The following is a 12,222-nucleotide window of genomic DNA, read 5'->3' as shown; positions in this document are numbered from 1 at the left end:
TTATTCCAGTATAGAAGTTATAGAGGACTCTGGTAATCTCAATTTCAATGGAAAAAGTTAGAGAACAAAGAGCGACAGTTTTTGAATACCCGTTTTTCAGCGATCTTCCTGTGAATTCAAAGGTTTACTCAACAAAACTTAGGGTTCATACTTGTAGTTCATTTTTTAAATAAGGATTAAAGATTTCCAAAAATTCAGAAAAAAAACTGTTTTCAGACTACAACATAAACTAACCTATTTCCACCAGAAAACAAGTGAAGTTTATAAACGTTTGATCGTCTCTGTACATATTTCGAACTTACCATTTTTCTCAGCAACTATAGTGGAATATTCATTTTTTCGGTTGGAATAGAATTTCTTAAGTTTAGCAAGAAGAATCATTTTCAAATTGAGTCAGTTGTTTAGTATGCTTCCTTCTGATTTAATTATTCATGGATTCATTCTTAATTCCAAGATTCCAGTTTTCCATATTTTTTGAGAATCTCTCCCCCTATTTCTTTTCATTGATAGCGTATCGTGCGGCATATCAAATTGCGAATTTCTCGATGATTGCGATTACGAAATCTCGTTTTTTTTCTCAAGTATCTTGAGAATAATCTGTGAGATAACAAAATTTTTACAAGCAAATCACACAATAATCAATTTAAAAGCTTTTTAAATTTTCTAAGGTGTGTTCGATATAATTTAGTTGGACTTCTTCTGAAAAACATAAGTGTTGAGAAAAGTTGCATTGGAATAGCATTTTGAACAAAATTGGAAAGCGATTGTGTAATTTCAGGAAGTAAGAATACTTAATTAAACAAATGTTGTGAATTATTCTAATTTCAAAATTTAAGGATGCCTGAAGGTTTGTTTTATAGCGCCCCAGAGAAGTTTCACATCAATTAAATCAGCCGACTTGAAATTTAAGAATACGTCTGACAAATTAGAAGTTTCAATGTTCAAACTTAAGCAAGACCTTCAGAAGCGGTAAAACGATTTATTGGGTGCCGCACAATTACCCGGACTGATAAAAACGGGCACATCTTTAGACATAAATATACGAGAATTACGAAAATTGGTAGAAATATGAATTCACGCTTGATTCAAAGCTACTGAAATTATCAAAGCGATTCCTCAAGTCTAGGTATTGTTATGGTTGTGCAAAGAAGAAAGGTGATTTTCATGAGATAAATCAACTTTGACATGCGATAAATCAGCCCACAATGGATAAAATAACTTGAAACATTGCCAATTTACTGATCCATTATTTCAATTTTCACTCTCTAAATTTGATCCCAGTACAGCCTTTAACTGAAATGTTATGCTAGTACAAACTTCAGTCCGGGTAATTATGAGCCACTAGTTTTACTGGTCTGACTTCTTTCAAAGCTAGGAAGCTCTATTCCAATAATTTAATTTGAAATTATTTCATCTGGATCTTCATAAGAGAAAAAAACTGAGTTAAAATTCAATACTGATAGGATTCGGTACAATATTAATACTTGATGGTTTTTTTGGAGCTGATGTAAAGACATGATGGGATTAACATAAATAAGAGAGGATTTCAACCGATTAATTGGAAATTAGAACTGTTGATGTGACCACTGAAACAGTGATTTGGTTTGGATTTTTACGGAGGAAAAAAGCAAAAAAAAACTTTCGAATCTTCTGGTTGAGACAGATGTAAGTGATGAATGGGAGCCCTGAAAATCCAGAAGTTAGAGAACCATAGTTCCGTATGGCTTCAAAATTTCACCTCCACTCAATTGGTATGACAAGTCGGCAGCCATAGTAAACGACGCAGGACAGTCTTTTATGTAATACATGAGATCGAAGAAGATTGCTGGTACAGCGTAGGTGGCTGAGATTATGAGTGATTGTATCAGAATCTGAAAAAAAAACAAGTTGTTTGGGAGAACATTTCTGAAAGAAAAACTTACGCTTGCCTGAGTACGCGATACATAGCTTGATGAGACCACTATCTCGCGTCTACTCCAAATAGCAGCAATAATACCATAGATAAGAACCAAGGCAATCGAAACGGTTATGTTATGGAAGCGAAGAAAGTAGTTGGTGTAGTCCGTGGATTGTGGGTCGATCTGAGGATTCAGAAGAGGTGCCATATAACGAGAATTGAATAATACAGTGTCGTAAAACAAGGATCCATAGAGAGAGTAGACTACGAAAAGTGAAAACCATCCAATCGTCTTCCAATTGTTCTGAAATTTTGATAATGATAGCGTGCCCCATAATTTTATCATGTAAATGTCTGAAACTCACTTCGGTCCTATTTTTAGTGAACAAGTTGGAAAGACGATGTATTCCGAGAAAGATAGCAGTAGTAGACCCAAGAACCCATTGCACTGAAACATTCGAATCAACGTGTTTCCTAAAACTATATTGAACTAACCCATTGTGAGCTTTCCGAAGAAAGTTGTAACAAAGGGATGCGAACAATAAACTGTACCCATTATTACAGAAATCCCAGGCCAGATGGAATTTCCCCATATTTCTGTGATTCCGACAAATCCAATAAAAGCAAGAATTCTGTGAACTGTCAGTCCGTCCATTTTGAAAATGAGTATCATTAGAATTGGCCATCCAATAATTTGGAAAAACAGTCCAGTCGCTATATAGTATACTCCCCATACAATGCTTGTTTTTCCGGTTTCCATCCATTGCATTTCGGTTTTTCCAGAACAGTTGTATCTGACAATGATTCTTTCAAAAGCTTACATACGAATGGATTGCTTGTTGCATCACCCATTTTTAGTGGCCCATACTCCCGGGGTACATCAGAATGGGGTACATCGGGGGTACATCGTGCTCATGGGGTACAAAGTCTCAGGGGGTACATAGTCTCATGGGGTACATTTTAGGTATAATCTCATGGGGTACATTTTTCGCTTTCTCATGGGGTACATCTCTGAAATACTCAGGGGGTACATCGCATTGTCTCAGAGGGTACATCGCATTGAATCTCATGTGGTAAACATCAAGTCGGATTCTACAGTTTCAGCGCTCATAGCTGCCTGATTTTTCCAACATTCGTTACATATTATGAGTGGTTTTTTTTGTTTTCCATGTAGTTATTCAAGAATGTAATTTCGCTTTTGATGTGGTTTGGAACAGAGATAACTGTCCAACATTATTTCTTCTCATTCATAATTCAGAAACATTTGGCTGATTGAAGAAAAATTGCCTATTGCAAGATATTCGGAGATTTCGGCAAATTCTCTTATACAACCATCTCTTATACTACTTTTCTCTTATACTACCGAGTCTCTTTTACTACCACTGTCTCTTATACTACTTTTTTCCAATGTGTCTCTTATACTACCGAGTCTCTTTTACTACCACTGTCTCTTATACTACTTTTTTCCAATGTGTCTCTTATACTACCGAGTCTCTTTTACTATCACTGTCTCTTATACTACTTTTTTCCAATGTGTCTCTTATACTACCGAGTCTCTTTTACTACCACTGTCTCTTATACTACTTTTTTTCAATGTGTCTCTCATACTACCAAGTCTCTTTTACTACCACTGTCTCTTATACTACTTCTTACCACAGAGTCTCTTATACTACCGAGTCTCTTTTACTACCACTGTCTCTTATACTACTTTTTTTCGATGTGTCTCTCATACTACCAAGTCTCTTTTACTACCACTGTCTCTTATACTACTTCTTACCACAGAGTCTCCCATACTACCAAAAGAAACAAGGCTTTCGGCCTAATCCTATAGTTGGCAAAAAATTTGGGGGGTACAAGGGGGTACAACTGATTTAGGGGTACAAAATTGGTGATTCGGGGGTACAAAATTAGTAGGTTCAAAAATTTGGGGGTGAAAACTACCAATGATTCTGGAGTACAACCCATTTCAAACAGGGGTACAACGCTTGTGATTCGGGGGTACAATTTTTTGAAGGAGTTTCTGAATTCCTGCATTCCAGAGCTTCCTTCCCAATTTTTCTCAATTTTTCCCAAATTTTCAATTTTTCTCAAGTTTTCCCAATTTTTCAATTTTCCTCAAGTTTCGTGGTAATTGAAATGTTCTCATTTTTTCATAATTTTCTAAATTATTGAATGAAGGAAACAATCACAATTCAGTGATTTTCCCACAAAAATTCAAAAATTCCAAAAATTGGCCCAAAATGAGCTATTTTCTTTCGAAAATTGTTCGAACTGGGCAATAAAACACCACAAAAACTATTAAATTCATTTTTTTCGATTTTTTTTTAATTACCACGAAAATTTGAGCAAAAACTATGAAAAATGAAGGAAAATAGAGAAAAATGGGATTTGCGAAAAGCTGTGAATTTTGCGAAATTTCCCATGGAAGAGAAAACCCCGCAGCTCGGCCACGGCCATGGACTGATGACGTCATCACTGGGAAATTTTATTTTGGGATTTTTCTCCGTTTTCCTTCGTTTTTCATAGTTTTTGCTCAAATTTTCGTGGTAATTAATCGAAAAAAAATAATTTAATAATTTTTGTAGTGTTTTATTGCCCAGTTCGAACAATTTTCGAAAGAAAATAGCTCATTTTGTGCCAATTTTTGGGATTTTTGAATTTTTGTGGGAAAATCACTGAATTGTGATTGTTTCCTTCATTCAATAATTTAGAAAATTATGAAAAAATGAGAACATTTCAACTTACCACGAAACTTGAGGAAAATTGAAAAATTGGGAAAAATTGAGAAAAATTGAAAAAATGGGAAAAAACGGAAAATTGGGCAAAAACGAAGGAATATTGAAAGCAAAAGGAAATGAAATAGAATTGAGAAAAAACAATTAAGAAAAATTGGTAGTGAGGGAAGTATGGACTGGGGTTTAAAACCTAAATTAAACATTAAAATCCTGAGTTTGTGAAATTTGTGAAGATTATTTTACAGTTCTCTATTGTGTACGTTCTAGAAATTTCGAGACTCAAAAATTCAAAGCAACTAATGCCTTTCAGCAAATGCCCAACAATTTCCACAATTTTTTTTTCATAAAGAGTGAAATATATGACACAAAATCAAAAAGAACAATCAAAAGACAATGAGAAGTGAAAATTTTCTGCCGTAGTTTTTGAAAATTCAGAAATATTGAGATCTGAAGTTCTGAAATTCTGAGGTTTTGAGGCCCTGAAATTCTGAAATTTTGAAGTTCTCAGATTTTCAGTTTCTGAAGTTCCGAAATTCTCAGATTCCGAAATACTGAAATTCCAAAGTTCTGAAATTCTAAGAATTCTGAGATTTTCAAGCTCTGGAATGCAGGAATTCAGAAACTCCTTCAAAAAATTGTACCCCCGAATCACAAGCGTTGTACCCCTGTTTGAAATGGGTTGTACTCCAGAATCATTGGTAGTTTTCACCCCCAAATTTTTGAACCTACTAATTTTGTACCCCCGAATCACCAATTTTGTACCCCTAAATCAGTTGTACCCCCTTGTACCCCCCAAATTTTTTGCCAACTATAGGATTAGGCCGAAAGCCTTGTTTCTTTTGGTAGTATGGGAGACTCTGTGGTAAGAAGTAGTATAAGAGACAGTGGTAGTAAAAGAGACTTGGTAGTATGAGAGACACATCGAAAAAAAGTAGTATAAGAGACAGTGGTAGTAAAAGAGACTCGGTAGTATAAGAGACTCTGTGGTAAGAAGTAGTATAAGAGACAGTGGTAGTAAAAGAGACTTGGTAGTATGAGAGACACATTGAAAAAAAGTAGTATAAGAGACAGTGGTAGTAAAAGAGACTCGGTAGTATAAGAGACACATTGGAAAAAAGTAGTATAAGAGACAGTGGTAGTAAAAGAGACTCGGTAGTATAAGAGACACATTGGAAAAAAGTAGTATAAGAGACAGTGGTAGTAAAAGAGACTCGGTAGTATAAGAGACACATTGGAAAAAAGTAGTATAAGAGACAGTGGTAGTAAAAGAGACTCGGTAGTATAAGAGAAAAGTAGTATAAGAGATGGTTGTATAAGAGAATTTGCCGAAATCTCCGAATATCTTGCAATAGGCAATTTTTCTTCAATCAGCCAAATGTTTCTGAATTATGAATGAGAAGAAATAATGTTGGACAGTTATCTCTGTTCCAAACCACATCAAAAGCGAAATTACATTCTTGAATAACTACATGGAAAACAAAAAAAACCACTCATAATATGTAACGAATGTTGGAAAAATCAGGCAGCTATGAGCGCTGAAACTGTAGAATCCGACTTGATGTTTACCACATGAGATTCAATGCGATGTACCCTCTGAGACAATGCGATGTACCCCCTGAGTATTTCAGAGATGTACCCCATGAGAAAGCGAAAAATGTACCCCATGAGATTATACCTAAAATGTACCCCATGAGACTATGTACCCCCTGAGACTTTGTACCCCATGAGCACGATGTACCCCCGATGTACCCCATTTTGATGTACCCCGGGAGTATGGGCCGACTATAACATGCAAACAGTTTCCCACCTTTCGATATCTTCTCCGGCCATCATTCCAACCATTTCCTGAATTTTTCTCGGCCAACATTCGCGAGAATAAACTGAATGACATTCAGAGTTTGCTAACGCTGTCATGAATGGCTGCGTTACCAGCAGCCAAAGTATAAGAGTTTTCATTTAACCCTGAAAATAAAGTATGACGATTCAAAAATTTGTTAAAGATACGGTAAGAATTGAGAAAATTTAAGAAACGCATTTACTCGGAAAACTGTTTTCTTAGCAAAATTATATGAGAGCCCATGATTTCTAACTGTCACTTTAAGTTTTCTTCTGATGATCTTGAACTCCCTTGGTGAAACTAATTATGGATATCACGAGGTGTTTTGTTGTGTTGTGAACTCCGATTTGATCTTGTTTTTGTGGATAACGAGTAGCATAAAAAATATATCAAACTGAAAATTAACAAGTTCAAACAACATGATGGAACAAGCTAAATGCAAAAAAACAGTTCACAGAAAATAAATTTCGTCGTTGGAACAAACAAAGGAGGTAACTAGTGGAACAGTTTTGGATTTTATAGCTTTTCTGGCTACCGAGTGTATTTTGGTACCCTCGTGTTGATCGACATGATTCATCCAGTGGATCAAAGCTTCCCAGCAGTCGGGCAACATGCCAGATTCTGGTTGATATCTGTACAAAGCGTCTGCTCAATCCTTGCCAGACTCTCCCCAGCTAAGTCAAAACTAGCCACAACGTTACGAAAAGCAAGAAAATAATTCTACCGGACGAAGATCGTCTAGTGAAAGTAGCCCAACCATGATTATAAAAATCAGCTGTTCCCTTATTTCTTGATGAGATGTGCCATATTTAGGCTAACTTTTTTGATTAGACTACCCGAATGTCCTTAAATAGACTTACAGTGATTTTATTAAAATGTAAGAAATCAAGAAAATTTAATGAATTCAGATCCTTTATCGTGCGCATATACCGTAAATCTCTATTATTTAGCTTATAACTGATAAAGCCCACACATTTCATTTTGGGTTTTTAGACTATAGTAACCTGCAAAATAAAAATAGAAGGTCAATCAAAAAGGCAGCATTCATTACTAAACTTTGGGTTATAACCATTTAAGTTAACAGATAACATTTAAAACAAGTAACACAAATCTTGTATCAGAAGAGCAGGATCGGTTCTTCTATGATTCCAAGATTCCTCCGAGGGGCCCTTCTATTACAGGGACCCTTTAATCACTGAGCCCCTTTTTAACGAATCTCATTAAAGTTTCGGATATTCAAATTTTCTATGAAATCGTGAAGAATGCAAAAATTTGAATGACACAATTTTGAGGGACCCTTTCCATTTTTCCTCATCACTTTCAAAGGGCCCTTCTAATACAAGTCTTACGCTATCTCACTGTCAGATTTTGCGAATCTTATCGCATTCAGAGAAAGCTCATGAAAATAGAATTACGAAACAGATGAAACGGGTTTAATGGTGAATATGAAATGTGGAAAAACAGAGCCAAAAAAGAAACCTAGAGAAACGTTTTCCCAATTGAGAATTGAATTCTAGTTAATACTTTTGAAAAAAGTGAAAAATATTCTTAATGAGGTGTTCAGGGATTGGCAGAGAGCCAAAAAACGAAAATTAGTTGAGATGAATAACAAGTTAAAAATAGGATGTTTTGCAGCATGATCATTTGATTCAATAGAGATTCGAAGAAGGCAATCATACTACGGACGGTGGTACTATACTGAATAAGAATAAGAAAATAACAAATTTATGATGACTATCACCAGAAGAACTGCGAAGAATGGGTTTTGGAGTAATTGTGGTGTTGACTTTTTTAGCAGATTAAAGATTTTTTGGTATCTGGGTTCACAGAAAATTCACAACAACACATAAGTCCCTTTATTAAAAACAGATATACAGACAGCGAAACTAGCAGAGAAGATCTTAAATTTTTGCTGTTCCACTGATATAAGAGTTCATTGCAGAGTTTCCAGTTGGAGCCACGGCTTTGTGACGTTTGCCTGGGCAGATTCCGACTAAATCCAAAAATTCGTCTTGGACTTTTTGGTTGAGCGAGATGTACATTATAAATGGTAGGCCTAAATTAAAACATTTTTTGAAAAAAAAACACAACATTTATGAGAACCTCCACTGAGCTGATAGGTGATGTCCGAGGCGTGGAAAAACCATGCTGGAGTGGTGAACAGAAACATTGAGGCGAACGAACAGGCGGGGACCGCATATGTCAAGGATATGCAGATGGATTGGTAGAGAATCTGAAGCCATCAGTTATCTTTACTATTAACAATCACCAAATTCTGTGTGTGTGTCCGGTGTTCCCGGGTCACCTGCTCTAGCGAAGTACTCATTGGACCAAAATTTTCCAAACTTTCACAGATGGCCCAAAATAGCAGTGAGATGATGCCCGACTACTTTTGATTTTTCGAAATTTCGTTTCTGACGTCTTCTGGAGACGTTCTTTTATTTCTAAGAAGCAAATCTTTTAAAAATTTCTGAAGCAATATTTACGTCATTCCCGTCTAACCGCCTAAATTTTTTTCTTATCCACGCTATTTCTGAGAAAAGGGTGACTTTGTGTGGACTTTATTTTAGCCTGGGTTTTGAAGATTTGAAAAAGAGAAAAAAATTCTGGAACAGGGGAAACAAGACAATGAAAAAAAGAGAGACCTCGCTTTCTGGATCACTCGAATTTTCAAAATTTTCAGAATTTCTGATTTTTCAATTTTTTGGGTTTCCAAAAAAAAGGAGTTTCGAAGTTTCCGAAATTTATTATTTTCGAATTATTGAATCTAAATTTCTGAAGTTCCAAAGTTCCCAAAACTTTTAAAATTCTTCTAAAAGTTCTAAAATTCAGTCATCAGTAGTTTCGAAACTTTAAAAATTGGAAAATCAAATATTCAGGAATTTTGTGACTTCGGAAACTCGGAAATTTAGAAATTGAATTGTAAGATACAGTATACGGAAGCCAGAAGATTGAGCCCCAGGGGCGACTGATTCCCAAAATTCTGAATATCTTGATTTCCGAAAGGATAAACTCCCAAATTACCGCAATTCCGAGTTTCCTAATTGAGGATTTCCGAAACTCTGACTGTCTAAGTTTAGAATTTTCCGATTTTAGACCCGGAAAAAAATCTCTTAGAAAAGGTATTGAAATCTCTTTTTGAAGTTAAGGGTATTGTAAGCGGAGGAATCTTAGCCCGGAGGCGCGCATTGGAAAATGTGAAAAAATCAATTGAAACTACTTATATTTCCTCAAGTTTTGAGATGTGAACGTTTTAAGTGTAGCCAGGAGATTGTAGCCGCCGACAGGCGGCAGAAATCGCTTGGTTGATTTATAACTGAAATAGCTCTTACACTTCTCTGAAACTTAGATACGTGATGTGAGGAAGCGTGCATATCACGAGACATCCAGAGGTAGCAGAGCAAGGTGTAGACACTGATAAGAAGGACCGATACGATGATGTTATGAAAATAAAGAAAATTATTGGAATAAACAATTCCTTCCTGTCCAGTCATCGGATTGAAAATTGGGGCCATGTACTGGGAGTTGAACAAAATGGTATCATAAAAAATGGAGCCGTAGATTGAGTAGACGCTGAGAAGGGCTAACCAAAAACTGGTTTTCAGATTAGTCTGAAATGTCATCTACTTTACAAATTTTCTCACCAGTGACTCACATTTACAAGCCATTCTCCTTTCTGCGACAAGTCAGTTATTCGGTGTAGGCCAAGAAAAACTGCAGACGAGGAGCCTAGCACCCATTGAACTGAAAGGTTAAAAAATGATTAGATTCATACACCACAGAACTCACCCATTGTAATTTTCCCAGCAATTGTCGTAATTCGTGGACTAGTGCAATACACTTCTCCAAATATAGCAACAATTCCAGGCCAGATGGAGTTTCCCCACACTTCAGTAATCTCAATCAATCCAATGAAAACCATGACCCGATACACTTTTAGTGCATGTGTCATACTGAATTTTGTTAGGAAAATGTAAAGGACAGGCCATCCGATGAGTTGAAAAAAGATCCCAGCAGTGACGTAGTAGATCCCCCAACCCACTCGTTTCACTCCTGTTTTATACCATTCTTCGTCGGTTTTTCCGGAACAGTTGTATCTAAATGTTCAGAATGAGGAAAGCTTCCGGGTAGTTCAGGGATCTTCGGAACAAAAATTTCGATCGAACTTTTTTCGGAACATTTTTGGGATGAAATTCCGACCGGAATACTTCCAAAGCTTTTTTTCGAAATCAGAGCTTTTTTGACTACAAAATTGAAAATGCACAGAAATGTTTCCTTTTCAGATCTTGAGCGGAATTACTTTTACTGTTTTTTTTTTTGCGTTTTCGATATCTAGTTGTACTTTTTTCTCTCGCTTTTGTGAGGAGAAGGTGAGATTCCGAATTTCTGAAATTCCAAAATTTTTTTAATAGGAATTTTCAAAATTAAACCCCGAGCTTTTCAAAATTAGAATATTCCACAATTCAGAAAATCCGAAAATTTAAATCTCGGAATCTTATAAATTCCGAGAAATTCCTCAAATGCCATTCCGAATATCTTTGGAGAGATTCTCAAACCTGTACGTGTCTTCCCCGGAAATCATTAAGATCATCTCTTGAATTTCTTCCGGCCAACATTGAAGGGATCCTAAGTTGTAGCAAGTTGTAGAGACAGGTGGGATGAACAGAAAACACAAAATTAGAATCCAGAATTTCATTTTGACACTTGCCTTTTCTGAAATCTATCAGTTTTATATCTGAACTTGAAACGAACCAACAATTCAATCTTCTGGTACAAAAATCGAAACTACGGAGAAGAAACGGCAGTGACCGTGGCAGAAGGTCCGGCAACGACAACTACCGTAACTTAAAAATATACTTTTTCGGATTTATTTTCTCGCTTTCCGTACGTTTTCAGTCAATTTTTCACTAACAAGGAATTAGTTTTTCCGACTTTTTTGGAGAAAAATAACGGAAATCTGGACGAAAAACAGGAACAAATCCAAAGTAATTCAGGAAAATACGAGTATTTTCAGGTTACATTAGTTGTTGTTGTGGGACCTTCGGCCAATTTTTTTGTACTAGCATAATAAACTTGAGAAGAACAAGAAGAGTAGTGAAGTAATGAAGATGTGAAATACATACACTATAGTTTATAAAATTGAGATCTTTAAAATGCGGGGTGCTTGGATCATTAATTTTAAAAAATTAACGAAAAGAAGTGATGTGGTTGCTTTCAAAGTCTAGCCTGTCAAATGACCATTCTCTAGAGGTGAATAGTATTCACGGCCTCTTATGCCTGTCGACAGAACTACCTAGTAAAACATACACTTTCTAGTCAGTTTTGATACTTGTTAGGAGATCATTTGATCACATCTGTCTGCAGCTTTCTAAAACTCAAAAAGACTGAAAATGATTTGACAATCAGTTCGTTAGTAATGACTCAAAATATCACTTCAGGAGCACATTGAATCATTTCAGGAAAATAAAGAATACTGGAATGTAAAGAGAATTCGAGAGCTACGATGCTCTCAGTATAAGACCAGGAACCTCGAGAACATGGAGAGAAATAAAAACAATGAAGCCGTCAATTCTGGGTATAATACAATCCCAAGGTACTTGTCAATGATACTGTTCTGATCATTGGCGCGTTATTAGGGTTCTGGTAATTAGGATTCTAGAAATTTCGAATTGCATATGCTCAAAGATTCTTAGTATCGTAAGCTGAGTAAAACAAGCTTCGACAACGTTCCCGACGAGCTCTAATCTAACAAA

The 12,222-nt window shown here is 35.9% G+C and overlaps 2 protein-coding genes across 2 annotated transcripts; both read right to left on the bottom strand.

Moving 5' to 3' along the window:
- Positions 1–1,700: 1,700 nt before the first annotated feature.
- Positions 1,701–6,588, bottom strand: CBG09884 (the record flags this gene model as incomplete). The annotated part of the gene is made up of 5 exons (XM_002641536.2): positions 1,701–1,871; positions 1,923–2,201; positions 2,263–2,345; positions 2,393–2,691; positions 6,440–6,588. 5 exons carry the CDS (start codon positions 6,586–6,588, stop codon positions 1,701–1,703), a joined length of 981 nt encoding a protein of 326 aa, XP_002641582.2.
- Positions 6,589–8,370: 1,782 nt separating this feature from the next.
- On the bottom strand, positions 8,371–11,165 carry Cbr-srt-55 (the record flags this gene model as incomplete). Its single annotated transcript, XM_045244180.1, has 6 exons — positions 8,371–8,525; positions 8,573–8,702; positions 9,802–10,080; positions 10,125–10,213; positions 10,259–10,566; positions 11,026–11,165. The coding sequence occupies 6 exons, from the start codon at positions 11,163–11,165 to the stop codon at positions 8,371–8,373; spliced, it is 1,101 nt and encodes a 366-aa protein (XP_045094139.1).
- Positions 11,166–12,222: the final 1,057 nt, after the last annotated feature.

Source organism: Caenorhabditis briggsae, assembly GCF_000004555.2.
Source record: "Caenorhabditis briggsae complete genome, chrIII, whole genome shotgun sequence".
In the NCBI taxonomy this organism is placed as follows: Eukaryota; Metazoa; Nematoda; class Chromadorea; order Rhabditida; family Rhabditidae; genus Caenorhabditis; species Caenorhabditis briggsae.
The sequence above is the reverse complement of the archived record's forward strand: the minus strand, read 5'-3'. Positions and strand labels throughout refer to the sequence as shown.